Genomic DNA, 17326 nt, shown 5'->3' with positions numbered 1-17326 from the left:
CTTCATGCCGAAGTAGAAGGGGAATTTTAGTCCCCCATGTTGAGAGCACCACCCTTTGTTCTTTGTTGCCCTGGTCAGGTGATAACCTTCTCTGCTGTCCGGATCAGTGATGTTATGAGGCTGGCATTTACAGCTCCAACAGCAGCTCTGTGCCCACTGCCCACCTGGAAACCCCACCCAGTTTGATATGACGCACTGATGAAAGAGAAAGGTTTGACATGGCAACAACACACAAACAGTCATAGACAGTTAACAAAAATGCGTTTTATTGAATCCCTCTAAAGCTGACTGTGACTTTGAACTGAAACCAATCATAAAAGGCCTTTCTACAGAAAATCCTATTTGGATTTCCATCCTTTGTTGTCCTGAAGAATCCTGCTATAGATACATCACATGCGACTTTCATTATAAAACAAACAAAAAGCATCATGTATTTGGATAGAGCTTTCTTCCAACTGCACACACTGATTTAATTACGATCCCCAAATATGATCTGAAGATTATGAGTCACGGCGATGACCTTCAACTAAAACGAACATCAATTCAACTCCATGTCAGGGCAAAAAGCCGACATGACTCACAAGTGCATGCAGACAGATATACTCAATGATTAATGGCATAATCAAAAACAGATTCCAAGGAGCACATACTGTTCTGTACGTATATATCTAATGCAGTTGTGCAGTGCAGTCAGCACAGATATTTATATTCATCCACCACCAAGGTACGTAACTGACTTCTAGCTATTCTTATTCGGACCTAAAGGGTCAAACACAATATTAAAGCAAGACAGTTCTCCCATTAAAGACACATAAAATTCAACTGAGCGTGGAGATGAGTAGTGTGTAGGCCTGCTCGTAATCTCCGTCGCACTGGTCGAGGATGTCCTCTAGGAAGACTCTGCAGCAGTCTGGAAAGCTGTTCATCAGTTTCATCAAGGCCCAGTCATAGTCAGGCTCCGGGTCTGGAAAGCACACAAGAAAGAAATAATCCTCATAGAGCCCAATTTATTCATTATTGTTCCCACGAGGCTCCTGCTGAAAGAGGGTTCTTTGATTGTCAAGATATTCAGTACAGTGCACTTTCTCTCATTCTCATGCAGTTGGAGTTCTTACCATCACATATTTTATTATTTTCGTTTTGTGGATGAGCTAGTACAATCCGTTTTGTTAAACATTTGCTCACACAATCAGCCACCAAAGGCTGTGAGGCAATCCCCCAAATTTTTCTCAGCTATTTGGTTAAAAATGCACTAAAAAAAGAGAGAGAAAAGTGGGATTCTAAAGTCTGCAGGCATTTTTCTTTCAGGCAGCTTGAAAGCACTTCTCGTCTGACCACTTTGGCATCTCTTCCCTACAACTACCCACACCGTCCGGGATCGGGCTCCTGGTGGTTCTCTCTGCCACAGGCTGGTCCAGTTCTAGGGCCAGATAATCAGAAATTAAAGGCCTGGGCAACAGTAAGGGACGGACAAGACAGGCCATCACACAACCAGGCAGGAGACTGGCTCGGGCAGGTTATGACAGAACGGAAAGACCTGATCAGCACACTGGTGAAATATAGACCGGGGTCAGCGGATGCAGTCTAACATGGATTGAGGATGTTGTGGGATTCCGACATGCAGAATTCTGCCCACAGCGACAGTGCCAGGACTGAAGGTTTGAAATGTTCTTGGGTATTTTAGCTTTAACCTCGGACTGGTGAAATCACACTGCTGCGCCTGCAGTTTGGATGGGCAGTTAGTCGGGCTACAAGGTAGGACCAGAGCCTTACTTACACAGATAGGCACGAGCCTTGTCTTATCTGTTTTATTATTATTATTATTATTGTTGTTGTTTTTATCTTATACTATTGTTGTGTATTTTATTCCATTTTATTTTTGTGTTATTTTAACTGTCTGATTTGATTGATTGATTTTATTTGGCTCATTGCAGACCAGAAATGTTTTAATCCTGGTTCAACCATGTAAAGCACTTTGTAACTTTGTTTTGTCTAATGTCTTATCTAATGTCAACCGTCAACTGAAAATTTCAAGCTCCCCGTAACGTTAACGTAATATCCAAGCAGTATAAATAATGTCGAAACAGCTAAGTATGCCTTCTCTGACCAAAGTTGCTTGGCTAACTTAAATGCTAGCAATCATTAGCCATACCAGTAAGCCAGTGAATCTGGAGGCTCTGTGTCGGAAATCCCTCGCTGTACTAGCGTTATATGTGTAATGTTACTCAAAGTTATTAAAATGTAGTGCACTCGGCTAAAGCTGCTTAAAAACACACAACTTGTGAAATTATAGCCTATAAATGTTCTGTACCTTTTCAGTTAATAAATGTGGCTCAGTTTTGGCCTTGGTGTTTAGTGTCTCTATATCCTTGTTGATTTAACTTGATTACCAGAGGAATGCTGCCCTTCTACTACTACTACTCTTGTTGGGAGAGAAGATGAAGTTCCTGCACTGCCTAAATGAAGAAGCTTATTTAACCCTTTCATTCCACACACCAATTTCTCAAACATTTCACAGTCAAACAATAAAATTGCAAATATGCTATCTTTTACCGCTGTCTATAGGAGCCCATCAACCCTAACCACCAATCATTTTTCCCGGCAGGTCAGTCATCACAGAAGCTGTGAAAACAGCAGCAAATCAAGTGAATGTTTGGCATTTCTTTTCAAAAATGATTTCAACGATTAATGTATTATCACAATTTTCGATTTAAGGTTTATTTATTTGCATGTAGTTAATTTATTATTATTAATTTATTTGCATGTATCTGTGTGTGTTTGTGTTTGTCATTGCTGTCATTTAGCGATACTCTGTTGCTCTTTTAGCATTCAAAGATTACTTAAATACATTTTCATGTATGTGTACAATAATAATAATAATTATATAAATCATATTATTTAATCCAATGGAAACCTTTTCTGTGACCTAAAAGAGCCTTTTGATGCTTATAAAGAACGCCAAGGGTTCTTTAAAATGAATCCTGTAAAATCTTTTTTTATATTGAACTGTTTAGTGGTGCCATATTTGTTACAATATATGTGAGTGGTATTCATAGGTGTATGGCAGCCAGTCAGGTATTGAACTCAATATGTCAATCCAGGCCAATTATAAAAGGGTGGGACTGCTGCTCTTGGCGTGTCTGTTTGGCTGCAGGCCGAGAGTCTGTCAGTCGAGCCTGGTTCAGCGCTCGTGGAGAATTTTCCTCTCTGACTGACAGAAGCCTAACAGTGTGTGTTTGTGTGTGTGTTGGTGTCAGGCGTTTATGCCCTTGTTCTCTGTGTCCTGTCTGCAAACTCATATTATTATAGATATATTGCTCAATCCATAGTAAGTAAAGGTTTGTGAAGGGAAAATACTTTCTTACTCACACATATAGACACACACATACACACACACATTTCCCACAAACTGCAAGTATCAGCAGGATTTGAATGCGAGGAGCTACAGCATCACTACGTACCACGCATAACTTCTTAACTGCCTACATTTTTGAAGTATGTAAAGCCTTTGATTTAACGCAGACTAAACAGACAATCACAGTCCTCTAAGAAAGGATGAGGTGGGCAACTCTTGTCACATGTCTGATTTAGGTTTGGTTAACCATCGTTGAGCCAGACTAAAAAAAGGCGTGAGAAACAGTAGACAGAGGGTTATTCACCCATCCGCTCTCAGCTCACCAGCTTCCTGTGTCCAGTCGGAGCAGCTCTGTTCTGGATCTAGGTTCATGTGAGCGAGGGGAAGTTGTTGTCCAGGGGTGCTGGACGGCTGGTGTCTAAAGTCTTCAGAGGCCAAAAAGGGATACTCTGCCTCCCGAACGCTTTCCCCCTTGGTCTCTCTCTCGCTCTCGTGACCCTCGAGTTTGTCCAGAAAAGCTGAGTTCACCCTGTCAAAGTGCAATGAATCAAAAAAAAAATGGTTCACATAAAACCTACTAATGCTGTACTTTATAACTTTACATGCTGCCAGGCTCTAAATGGCAGTGAGCGGGATTTGTTTGACAGCTTTTTAAACTTCTATACCCACTAAAATATAGTGAGGTCAGTAAACTGCACACAGCGCACTTAACATTCACCGACCCGGCCAGTACAATGCTGGTTTTATTCCAAAAAGATTAACAAACGATTAATCTTTTTGAGTTGATTTGTGCCTGTGTACTTTGTATTTAGCTCTAACGTCTATTCATTTCCTTTGAGCAGAGAGTCCTCCATCTGATGCCTCAGTTTCATTTGTGCACTGATGTGCTTGAAGTTTTTACAAAATTGTCTGCTTTTATGTTGCAAAGCCAGAGACAGAACCTGATTGAATTGTTAAATGTAAAAAATATATATAAATGTTGTACATACCTCTTGTGTTCCAGCTGTACTTCTCTCACACTTTTCGACTCCTCTCTCTGCTTAGTCTCCACCACCTCACTCTGACAAAAAAGATTAGTCAAAGTATAAAGGAAAAGATAGCTTGTAAGGTAATATGCCCTTGGGAACTGAGAAGGACATACAAATAATATCTCATCAGGAATAACTGTAAAGGTCATTATCAGCGATAATATCTACAGGAAAGTAGATAGAGCCTTTGGTTTCTGTGCTCTTTGACAGTTCGGTCTTGATCTGTACACATGATTTGAGTTCAACTCTTATGGGTACATTCACAGTAATATGACTGTTTTACATTAACTGTTTTTAAAAACATAATCTGTGTTTTTAAACAGCCGGTCCACCACTTTGGTCCAGTTGACAACTATTGGATGGATTGTCATGAAATTTGGTTCAGATATTTAAGGTCCCCTCAGGAAAATTTTAATTAGTTTGGTTTATGACCAAATACCTGCAAAACTAATGACATTCCCATCAACCTCAGCCTAATTTATGTTTAGTGCTAATTAGCAAATGTTAGCATGCTAACATGCTAAACTAAGATGGTGAACATGGTAAACATTATACCTGGTAAACATTAGCATTAACAAATGTTAGCGTTGTCATTGTGAGCATGTTAGCATGCTGACATTAGCGTTTAGCTCAAAGCACCACAGAGCCTAATTACAGACTCACAGAGCTGCTAGCATGGCTGTAGACTCTTAGTCTTGTTATTTATTTATTTTAAGGTAGCTTCACTGAGAGCAATGCACTGTTTTCCAGGAATGTTCTGCTCAACCCTCACACAGTTTGTTTGTTCACATGAAAACTCCACAGGGCACTTTTAAGGGGTTTAAGGTATTTGGAGATGCAATAAGTATGAACATAGCAAAATGGCAAACAGAGCATGCTGAGTAAAGCATACAGCACATGCAGGGAACTATAAAGAAGATTACTGTGTTAAGGGTGTAAGCAAAATAGCAGCAGCACAAGCAGCTGAAAAGTATGCAAAATATGAACATACAGAGATGAATGACAAAATGAAACCGAGGAGGTAGTTCGCTGAGTTTGTTTCCAGTCTTGTGCAACAACCAGTTCTGTGTAATTTGTGAGGCTTCCTGTGTGTGCCATACAAATCATTTATATATTAGCAGGCAAAAAGCAGCTTTCTATGATTTTTACAAAGTTGTTAACATGTTGTTGGTCATTCTATAGCCAGTATTACTCAATGAAAATTGAATGAACTGTGATTTATACTGAAAAAAAAATCTATTTTCTTTGTTTAAATATACTTACATATACTGTACACACACATCTCCCATTTATTTTTCATTCTCATTTTCTCTCTCTGTTTTCCTGTCCCAGGAGAGCTACTGGGTCAGGGAGGTGGTTATTTAGGATGGCACGAGAGGAAGAAGGAACACACAGCCCACCTGTGTGAGCGCTATGTGCTCCCATCAAAGCTCAGCATTCAATCTCCCACTCAGACACACACATCACACATGTATGCACACCACACACACACACGCCTACAAGTAGAGGAGAGATCAATCTGTCTTATGGAGCCATTGCCGAAAGAACAACAGATCCCAGAGTCCCAGTAAGAACCACATCAAGAAGTTTGACTTTTAATGCTCCGCAGCCGCAAGCTTTCATCTCCTAATCTGACGTCTATCTGAGAGAGCTGCAGCCTGGGAGAGTCTGGAGAGGAGAGGAGAGGAGAGGAGAGGAGAGGAGAGGAGAGGAGAGGAGAGGAGATGAAGGAATGGAAAGGAGGCAAACAAGGCAAGATGAGACAAGACAGGAGAGGAAAGGAAACAAAGGGAAAGGAGATGAGAGGAAAGGAATGAAAAGTAAAGGCGAGAAGATGAAAAGAAAGGGGAGAAAAGGAAAGGACAGGAGAGGAGAGGAGAAGACGTAAGATGTGAGGAGACAAAGCAAGTCGAGACGAAGTGCGATGAGAAGGCGGGAAGGCAGGAAGAGGTGAGTCTTTGTTGCTGTCTGTAACCCTGGTATCATCCATTGAACTGTATCATCCACCTAAAAACATCATAAAATCCCCATGAAACAGACATCTTTATTGCTGTAACTGACTACTTTCTGTTTCTACAACACAGTTTGACGCAGAGTCTCTCTCTCTCTCTCTCTCTCACCACCATCTTGCCCCGTGAAAGATTTGCATCAGGTCTATGTGTGAAAAAGAGAACGAGAGAGAGAAAAGAAATGCACAACAATGAGAAAAGCCCAGAAAGAAAACATTTCCTCTGTCCACAGAGGGAGCTGCGTGTGCAGTTTTAACAGTGTTGTCAGTCACCAAATAATACGCTCGCAGCAGAATACAGTGTGGAATACAGTGTGTCCTCAGGCCGTTTCCTGCACACTCTCTCCTTCTCTGGTATAACGTCACTAACAGACACTAGGCTGGGTGGAGGAGCGCAGACTATTAGCACCGACAGAAGCTGTCAACACTCTCTAATAAATGAATGTTTTCTGAGCTAAGAATAACTGTGACCTCTTCACATTTAAGACCTAGGATTTACAGCAGCTATTGATTTTAAGATTTATGGCAGCAATTACCCAAAAAAGATATTTGATTAAGAGGAAAGTTATTTACAATGAGGGCAAGTGGTTGCCCCCTTTGACTGACAAGGCATGTGATTGGATGGTGAGAAGCTTGGGTTTCCTCCAGGTACTTTTACTAGCGCAGGTCGTTCCACTCTATACTGTCTTCTGCAGACTCCTCACAGTCATGTCGTGTTGTGTCTCTGTCTCTGCTCAGTGTGAACTCTGGGAAGTCCCTTGAACTCCGCCTTCCCCTCATTCCCTCCCAGGAAAACCAACAGGCAGAGAGGAAGAGAGGCTGAGAAAAGAGAAAAGGAAGCAGAGAAAACAAAAGAGAGTGAAAGCAGCAGACAGACAGACAACATTAAGAGGCAGGGGAGAGGCGAGAGAGAGGGAAAGCAGTGGCTCTAGTCCTCTGTGTATTTACACTTCCTTTTACTCAACCGTGAGCTTGCTGTACTGCTGCGTGCCCCGGCTCTGACCAGGAGATCATTTCAGGGGGATCTGGCTCCTCACCCCACCCGGCCTATTGGGGATACTGCTTAATACCCATACCGCCCCGGACGATGAAAACGCTGCACCCAAGAGTATTTACTCAGAAAACAGCTTACAAAGGCAGATCTATTGGTGTGAATTACCACTGATCGTCAGTCTCCGACGCTACAGCCACAGATATGAGACTTAACACTGAACCCTGGGACCCATAGAGCAAGCGTGTGTGTGCATTGAGGCACGTACTGTGTTTAGATGCACACACACTGATGCACAGAGAGCTGTGTATACAAACAAAACATGTGAAAGCACATACAAGTGCGCACACACACGCATTATGTGGTTGCTGGCTTACCCTAGATGACGTGTGTGTGGCACTGCTGGTTGCCAGGGGACCTGGGGCTCTCCTCTCAAACCTCTGCAGAAAACTCTCAGTCGTCCTGCAATAAATACACACATTACATCCTCTGTCTTGCAGAGGTTACACATTTCAAAAAGACAAACACAGAAACACACACATAAATAATAACAAGGTATGAAGGAGTATTTGTTTACTGCACAGACACTCCACAGGCCTGGGATGCTGACAGTACTGGAGTCCCACAAGGTTGACCGAGTTTGTTTGTCCCTCGCTGACACCGCTCTCCCCGCTCACAAGCATCTGATCTGCTGATCCTTCTGCTTAGCCCCATTTCTAAATGTCTTCATTGTTTCTCCAGGTTCACACATTGGTCTGCTGTCTCCTGTTTTTGTTTCTCTTGTAAGGAAGCCAGAGATGCTACTCGACAAGCAATTTCCCTCGGAGCTGACCATGTGTAATATTCCAATAACATCTTGACTGTCTGGGAAATTGATTTAATGTGGTCTGACACACTGAGAATATGGCATGAAAACCTTGTACAGACAGTAGACGCTCTAAATCATTATTGTACATACATCTAATATAATATCCAAAACCCCTGGCCTCTTTACTGGGGCACTCCACTGATTTTACACGTCGAAGTCGATTCATTAGTAATGGGGAGCACTATTCAGCTTATGAAAACAGTTGTATCCTCTTTGGCACTGGAGGAGCTTGGTCAAATCTGAGAACAGTACTCAAGTGGCGTATCCCAGCTTGGGCTTTCTAATACACATTTTTAACTCGTTTATTTTGAGCATTGTTTGTTATGGGGTGTGGGTTTGGGTCAGTCTGTCTGTTAGTTGGTCGGTCCACCACTTTGGTCCAGACTGAAATATCCCAACAGCTATTGGATGGACTGTCATGAAATTTGGTTCAGATATTTCAGGTCCCCTCAGGATGAATCCTAATCACTTTGATGATCCTCTGACTTTTCATCTAGCTCGATCATCAGGTTAAAATCTCATTTTGTCCAACACTTTATGACTAAATACCTGCAAAACTAATGACATTTCCATCAGCCTCAGCTGTACTTTGTGTTTAGTGATAATTAGCAACTGTTAGCATGCTAACACTAAGATGGTGAACATGGTAAACATTATGTTAGCATTGTAATTGTGACCATGTTAGCATGCTGACATTAGCATTTAGCTCAAAGCACCGTTGTCCCTAAGTACAGCCTCACAGAGCTGCTAGCATGACTGTAGAATAATAGTCTTGTTTATTCTATCTCTCGCAAGTCACCCAATATGGAAGTGCACAGCCCCTTCAATTATGTCTTCCCAGGAAATCTTATTTTGAAAAAAAAACAGGCATTACAACTGCTTTCAAGTTTGAATAGGTAAACAGGGGCAATCACAGGTGAACCTCATGTCGCCTGCCTTCATGCTTCCCCTGATTTACAACTGATATGCTCCAATGATAATTATAGGTCAGCAGAGGATCAGACATTGGGCGCTTCCTTTGTAAAGGTCTGGAGATTGTGTCATCTGATGCTACATCTATGACTAAGATCCATTGCAGAGCAAGAAAGAACACAACACAGCAAACAAAACAACACAATACCGCACGGTGACAGTGATGAGACCCAAGTGAACCTGATCCAGGGCTGACCTGGAGTGATCCTGCCTGAGCTGCTCCCTCCTCCTCTGCTCCTCCTGTTTTCTCCTCTCCTCCAGGTGCTCAGCCTGCAATGCATCACAGTCAGCAGTCACGCCACAGCACACAACCGGATGCATGGCATGCAGCCACCATACAAGGTTTTTCCTACATGTATGAGTGACTTATTTATCTCAGTGATCAGTGTGTGTAATAATGTTGTCCTGATAGACTTGAGTTACCAGTTACGCATTCAGCATACTACAGTATGGTATATGGGCTGCAATAACTGTTGTAGAATTTATGACATACATGCACATTACTTGCAGTGCTGCTTGCGCTAGTCTGACGTGAAAAACATGACTTTCAAATTCCTAATATGATAAACATAAAAGTAACTTTAACAATTTATTTTTAACATACAACAAACATAACAATAAACAATAAAAGATTCCAAGATAAGGTTCAATCAAATTTATCAATAAAAAGTCTGCATGAGACATGTCAAAAGATGTGGTATTTTACAATATTTATGTAAAACTTTCCATTGTCTATAAGAATTGAATTAATAAAATACTCCCTATGGTGCTTCAGCATCTTAGAAATCATCCTCTATTTTATTTTATAGTGTATGTGACATTTTGTAAGATGATACGTTTACTGGTCACTCAGTCCCATTTTCCTATAAAGAGATGGAAATCCCTTTCAGTCCCCTGTAATTTCAATGTATTTGCTGGCTAGAGACAACCGTCTTTGTTTCTGAATTTCATTTTGAGATTATATCCCGGCACCACTGACGAGTCCAGCCCGACCATGTGGGCTGCTACAGTATGTATTTACTGTAAAACAGGATATCTCTTCTCCACAAGATAGAGAGGCTGGCTGAGAACCAGGAGCAGGGATGACCTGTAGTGTAATCAGCTGTTGTGGTTTGAACACTTAATAATTCTCCACCCGACATTCAGCTGGCCCCTGCATCCCAAACTCTCCCAAACCAAAGTGGGTCAGCATGGATTCATGACCCAGAGGCATGTTTCTGCCAGCATCTTGTTAGATCACGTCTATAGACTAAGAAGAGTCTGTTTCACATGCATCTGTTTATTTGCTGGATTACCAGTACATTCCTATGGCTTCATAGAGGTCATGGCGCAACGGGAAAAGGTCTGTGGAGTACCACTTTGGTCTTCAGCATTAATCACCCTTCCACATAACTGTAGCAGTCCATTAACCACAATTAGACCAAGAGCTGGGCCAGACATGGAGTAGAACATGTCTGAGAACAGAGTGAGGAGCTGTCTTTGGTTGCTGGAAACCCATGAGACCATTAATCAGGTAGTTGTCATAACTTTAATGCCGGCTGCGTGAGAGATGACTCTGCTCTGTGACACATGGACCTGCTACAGCTCAGGTGGATGCTTGTCTCTACTGACATCTAGAGGCTAAAAATTATATTGTTTCTGTTGTTGATGTTTCTGCACATCTTCTTACCACTACCCAAATTACCTAAATTAATATCTACACTTCAAAATCAATCAATCTTTGTCCCAGATATGAGTCACATATCTGTATCTGCAGCGTGTTTCTTGTTTGGTTGTGTTTTCTATATTTGCAGTGCATTTTGTTATGCTGCATAATTGTTGGCAAATTGTTAAGATGTTTTCTTCATTTGATTGTGTTTTGTCTATTTCTTTAGTTGCAGTGTATTTAGCTCTCAGGGCCACCGTAGAGGATAGCCTCAGCCCTCCTGAGAACACACTTATCATACGCTCAGTGTCCACTTTATTAAGTACACCTGCAGTGGTGGAGGAAGTATTGAGATCATTTACTTATGTAAAAGTAGCAATACCCCACAATAAAAACACTCCATTGAAAATAAATGTTACTTAAGTAAAAGTACTCATAGCAAAATGTACTTAAACTATCAAAAGTAAAAGTAACCTTTTCATTTTGCAGAAAAATCGCCCATGAGACTGTTATATATTATATTATTGGATTTTTTTTATTACTGATATAAGTGCGTACGCAGCATTGTACTGTTGATGGTTGAGGTGGAGCTAATTTAAAATATTTTATATACTTTTGGGTTGTTTAATCTACAGCAGATCATCATATCTTATAAACTCACCATATGTGTGTATGTAAAATCTGTAATTTAACTATATCTGTCAAATAAATGTAGTGGAGTAAAACTTTCCACTGAAAAGTGGGAAATATTGTAAGAAACACCTCTCAGTATAATGCAGTCCAGTACAGCGCCACCTTTAACTTTAACTATAACCTCAGTAATAAACATATAATCGAATGTACACATTTTCTGACATTACCACCAAAAACTGACCATTCCTAACTTCATAAGGGTAGATGTAATGGCAGGACTATTGTACTGGATTGCATTCAATTGTAATGGTGTAACTAATAAAGTGGACACTGAGCGAAGATGTCAAAAAGCTGGACCCGAGTCGCTCTAATCATTTTACTCACCACTTTGACGAGCCTGTTGACTCAAACTCACCACTGTTAAACCAGAATTCAGACTCAGCTCTTAAAAAACAGCTTGGAATTTGCATTTCTGCACCCATTGTTTTGATTGGCAGATGCATTTTCTGGAGTCCGCTTGCGCCAACATTCAACAATTACAAATGGAAATATCCATCACGGAAGAGGCAGAGATGTAACGTTTTCTTTTGAACTCACAGACCATAATGCAATGCGGCCACATGACATGCTATATTCTGAGTAAGTGGTGCAACTCTTTCCTGGAAAAACACCAACTCTCTTGCTCTTACTATTGCGACTGCTATTGCTCTTTCCACTTACACTCGCGACCCGTGGCTCGGTGCAGAACATTCCTGACGTGGAACTCTGGGGTTTGTCAAAAAGCACGCTGGGAAATCACTGCGCTGACTTTAATAGAAACAGATTAGAAGGGTTGGGGCGGAAGGGAGGCGCCAAACTACTAAATTATCACTACATTTTAAAATAACTCCCAAAGTCTGTTTAATATATACAGTAAATCGTAGAAAAGGTTTGAGTCGTAGTCATCTGGACACTGTTTTCAGAATCCAGATGACTACGACTGAAACCTTTTCGAACACTCCTGGACGAATGAGGGACTACACCGGCCTACATACAGTCAAATATGTTTAATGGTTGAGTTTCCTTAGATTTTAATGATTTGTTTTCAAAATTAATTGAAATATAAATAGAAGTGGTGGCGAGTGATTTGAGGGCAGTTTTTAATGCTAAATTGAACACATATAAAAATGCTTTTGCTAAAAGGCCAAAGTACATATTCTTGTTGTTTTAATCTCACCTTCTCCCTCTGGATGGCTTTCATCTTCTGTAACTCCTCCTCCTCTTCTTGTCTCCTCCTCTTGTCCAACTCTTCCTTTCTCAGCTTGAAATAACGGGACACATTAAATATTTCTTTGTGATTCAGCCACCACAGAAAGTCTCAAACACGGTATGTTTTAACACATTGTATGCTTGTCATATTCATAGACCACATAAGAATGAAAGTTTTATGTAAATACTTTCATTCAAAGTTCAAAATATATTAAAAGGTGCATATAAATTGAATGGATGAGCATGATGTGTGTAAATGTGTCAATAAGTACCTTCTTCTGCAGTTTGGAGCAACGTAAGTCTGTAAGCTGCTTCTCCCTGGCTCCAGCCAATGTTACATGGCCACCTTGATAAATTAAACAACAGATCGCACCATATCAGTAAGTAAGCATGTGCAGAAACATAATAAAGTAAGAATAATGTTATACAAATAGTTGAAGGTGATTTCCATCGGGTGTAATTGTAAAGATGTTTCGTGTGCAGGTTTACCGAGCTTCTCTGGATTCAGCTGCAAGGGGGGGGCTCTGTTTGCCTCTTTCCACTTCTGAAGATCCTCCTCTTCTTTCTGAGCCACTACAGCAAAATAAACCTTCGTCACTTGGGAAAGAAATTTCAATATGTGTGAAGATCAAAATAATATAGGTAGGATAGTTGAAAGCAGCAGCGTCAGCCTACTCAATTTTATCTTGCTTCGCCGAGATTCATTTGGTGGGATCATGGTGAATCCACCTGAGCTGAGACAAGGACAGAGACAGAAAGAGTTTGTTAGTGATCAAACCGCCTGTGGATACTGCAAAACCTCAGTACTTTTTGAGTGCTAACTCAAATGTGTCTGCAGCGCTGAGTATCAAAAACTGTCAAAAGTTGGAACAGAATGCTTGGTTTGCATTTTTTGTCTTGTTTACTTATTACAGATATTTACTGGTATAATCATATTTTGGTTGATTTTGTACTGTATTTAGGCAAAGTTCTTGTACAGAACTAAATAAAAGTGTTTCTATGCAGCAAAATATGGCATCAAAAAAGTATAGTTTGGGTATACACCAAACCCTTTGGTGTTTATTCGGTGGTGTGTATTAAGGTAGCATCTTTTTAGTTCCAAACAGCAGACTTTTTTATGCTCAGCTTAGGTTCATGACCTGAGAGATAAAGAGAGATAAATACAAGCTTTTCAAACTCGGGCTCAAGATCCTGTGAGGAAAAAAAATAGAGGCGTTGTCACAGTCTGTCATGTTCTCTCCAGCCACTACACTCCCTCACCCGATTACTGATTCCCTTCACCTGTTACCTAGTACACACCTGCATCCAATCAGCACTCCACTCCCTATAAATCCCAGCTCCTCACCACAGTCAGTGTCTGGTCTCGTTTAGACAAAGGATTGTACTCTTGTCTCCTGAATCTACCACGCCTCTGACAAAACCACAGAAGGACCTCTGACGATCCCCCAGTACCTCGATCCCGGCTCCTGTCTACTCCAGTCCTCCGTCCGTGTGTGTGTGTGTGTGTGTCACTCCGGTTCCCAGCCCTGTGTGAACCTACCCACCTGTGTTCAGCCACACTACTCCAGAGCTCCACGATCTCCAGTGAAAGGACAGTATACTTCCATCCATTATCTGTTCATGCTCCTCGTGTTTCAATAAACCATATCAGTATCTTCCCTGTGTCTCCGGTCTGTACTGTCTGTAACAGGCGTAGCTTGATTTCTGTTCTTCTGATTAACTCAACTACATTTGATTGTTACACAGTATAATAGAGTAAATACCAGCATGTGGTAGAATGTAACTAACATTTTGTCACAGTCTGTCTCTCCAGCCACAGTCCCTATTCCCCAGGCCCCTTCATTGTCATTTTCCATCCATCCACCAGATGCCCTTGGACTTTCCCTCCTTTCCCCATCACCTGACTGCCCCACCCATCTACACACCTGTTCCCACTTCCTCAAAACCCTTTCTTGTCAAATACTGTGCTCAGATAATTTTGCATACTTGTACTTCACCTGAGTTTCCATTTCAAAGTACTTCTTACTTTTAAACCATTGTACATCAGAGGAAAACTTCGTAGTCCACGATATGACAGTCATAATTTTTTTTCAAGATTTTACATAGAGAAACATGTGATCACTTTATTAAATGTGATGCAATGCTATAGATTAAACTAGCCATCACTATACAAAGCTGTTAAAACTAACTCCACCTCTTCCAGCTACATTAAAATGTTGTTTACATGCATCAGTAATAATAATAATAATGCTGCCTTCAAGTGAGCTAGGACTCTGAAAGTAAATTGGTCAAGCAGCTGTTGTTTATTATGACAAGTGGTGTTAAGCAACAATAACATATTTTATAATTGTTGCTTTAAAGTCATTAGTAATGTTGTGTTGGATATTTTTAGTAGTTTTTCTTGTAGCTTGTAAATAAAAGTATTCATGTGTTTTCTTGTTTCTTGTGTTAAAACAGCTGCGATTTACGAGAACAGTGAAGGCACCCTTCCTCTCTCACATCACATGAAACGAAAGTGAAAGTGAGCATCAGTAATTGACTGCAAGCTAAACAAAAATGTGTTTTTACACACAATGTTAGCCTAGCTATCTTTGAAGAGTTAATACTGTCTCTTTCGTGTATCATTAAAACGTAACACGACATGTCTGCGACAAAACATCGTGTCAGGCTTCAGACTGAAGTTAAACAGAGCTTGGACCTTTACTCACTGCTGAGGCTGCCTGGCCGCCGCTTGTGGATGTCCGCTGTCAGTTGCATCTCTGTCGGGAGTGTAAGGTGTGTGATCATTTCCAGAAACACCTGATGTGTTGCTGTCGTTTAGGGGGGCCAGGTGGTTTCTTGAGTTTCTCTGGTTCTGATAAGGATCCATTACTCAGGTACTGACAGGTTCAGATATGATGTCTGACTGAAACGCGTTGGGCTGTACACTCCTGCTGTCCTATTCTCAGATCCGTTTTCTTTCACATGGTATGACTCATGTATCAGGAGCAACAATATAATTACTCTACAGCAGAGTGGGAGGGTTTCAATGCAGTAGCGCCATCTGCTGGAAAAACATGGGGAGGGCGCTTTATTAAAGGCCCAATCTGTAATCTGTCCACGAAAATTACACATTCAGAACCTTTACTTAAGTAAAAGTATCAATACCACACTGTGAAAATACTCCACTACAAGTAAAAGTCCTGCATTCAAAACCTTACTGAAGTAAAAGTCCTCTCTGTGCAGTAAAACGCTCCTGTCAGTGTTTTATTATATCTGATGTTTCTGGATTCATAGTCCTGCTGCATTCATGTGTGTGTTGCATTTTACTGCTGCAGATGTTTAAGGGCTCATTTGCTAGTCAGAGTCCTGACCTGAATTCTTTTGAGATGCTGTGGCATGACCTTAAAAAGGCAGTTCATGCTCGAAAACCCTCCAGTGTGGCTGAATTACAACAATTCTGCAAAGATGAGTGGGCCAAAACTCCTCCACAGCGCTGTAAAAGACTCACTGCAAGTTATCGCAAACGCTTGGTTGCAGTTGTTGCTGCTAAGGGTGGCCCAACCAGTTATTAGGTTTAGGGGGCAATCACTTTTCCACACAGGGCCATGTAGGTTTGGATTTTGTTTTCCCTTAATAATAACAACCTTCATTTGAAAACTGCATTTTGTGTTTACTTGTGTTATCTTTGACTAATATTTAAATTTGTTTGATGATCTGAAACATTCAAGTGTGACAAACATGCAAAAAAAGAAATCAGGAAGGGGGCAAACACTTTTTCACACCACTGTATATAGTAGATATAGTACAAAAAACAACAGTAACATTTGAATACAGTAAGACAATTAGTGCAAATGGTGCTGAAATAAATATGATTATGTAACAGGTTGCTTTATATACATGAGGTAGGTGATATGACAGTATATATAGTATGCACAGCGTGCGTAGATTTAAAAAGTCACAAGATTTACATTAACAATGAGATACATTTACAGGTACAGTGGGTGCTTTTGTCAGGGGTTATTGCACGGGATGCATGTCGGAGCAGGTGAGGGGTGTGAGTGTGGGCTTATCAAACCTACAGTAAAACACGCTCAGGTTGTCAGCCAGTGGGTGATTCTCCACAGTGTGTGTGTGTGTGTGGGGGGGGGGTTTCCTGTAGCTGGTTATTTCCTTCAGGCCTCTCCACACTGACGCAGGGCTGAAAACCTGTTGTTGTTGTTGTATGTACAGAAGGTTTTAGTCGGCACTCACGTGTCCTCACAAAAACTGATGTATATTGCTGCTTTAAACAAACCTTAAATAGCATATCAGAGAACAAGATTTTATGGTCTTGTGTTAGTCCATTAATTAAAAAGTCTGTTAAACAATATGAATGATAGCAGGTTCCTGTCCTGTTTTAAATCTAAACCTTAGGGGACGGTAGAGAAAGACATCTGGACATATGATAACATACAGTACATAATGAACATAAGGTAATGTATAAATATTTAATGACACTCAAGTTGAAACGATTAGTTAATCAACAATTTTGATAATCAATGAATAATTTGATTCACTGTTAAATCAGAAATGCCAAGAATTTGCTTTTTTTGTTGT

The 17326-nt window shown here is 40.8% G+C and overlaps 1 protein-coding gene across 2 annotated transcripts; it reads right to left on the bottom strand.

Moving 5' to 3' along the window:
• Nucleotides 1-244: 244 nt before the first annotated feature.
• Nucleotides 245-15754, bottom strand: epsti1 (epithelial stromal interaction 1). Of its 2 annotated transcripts, none has more exons than XM_044217345.1 (10): nucleotides 15457-15754; nucleotides 13424-13482; nucleotides 13238-13321; nucleotides 13021-13094; nucleotides 12717-12800; nucleotides 9371-9492; nucleotides 7760-7844; nucleotides 4345-4415; nucleotides 3679-3884; nucleotides 245-964 (listed from the first exon to the last, which is right to left on the bottom strand). In XM_044217345.1, exons 1-10 carry the CDS (start codon nucleotides 15615-15617, stop codon nucleotides 819-821), a joined length of 1092 nt encoding a protein of 363 aa, XP_044073280.1. In that variant the 5' UTR covers nucleotides 15618-15754; the 3' UTR covers nucleotides 245-818. The 2 variants fall into 2 exon arrangements, with proteins under 2 accessions (XP_044073280.1, XP_044073281.1); XM_044217346.1 differs by having other exon boundaries at nucleotides 9419-9492; nucleotides 15457-15752.
• Nucleotides 15755-17326: the final 1572 nt, after the last annotated feature.

The sequence above is a fragment of the Siniperca chuatsi genome, linkage group LG12 (genome assembly GCF_020085105.1).
Source record: "Siniperca chuatsi isolate FFG_IHB_CAS linkage group LG12, ASM2008510v1, whole genome shotgun sequence".
Lineage (NCBI taxonomy): Eukaryota > Metazoa > Chordata > Actinopteri > Centrarchiformes > Sinipercidae > Siniperca > Siniperca chuatsi.
Note: the sequence above shows the minus strand (reverse complement) of the source record. Positions and strands in the feature narration are given on the sequence as shown.

Coding starts and splice junctions, on each gene's coding strand:
- epsti1 (XM_044217345.1), bottom strand. CDS start 15,617: ATGGATCCTTATCAGAACCAGAGAAACTCAAGAAACCACCTGGCCCCC. Junction 12,801..13,020: donor GCTCCAAACTGCAGAAGAAG/GTACTTATTGAC, acceptor CGTTATTTCAAG/CTGAGAAAGGAAGAGTTGGA. Junction 4,416..7,759: donor CCACACACACGTCATCTAGG/GTAAGCCAGCAA, acceptor CTTTTTTGTCAG/AGTGAGGTGGTGGAGACTAA.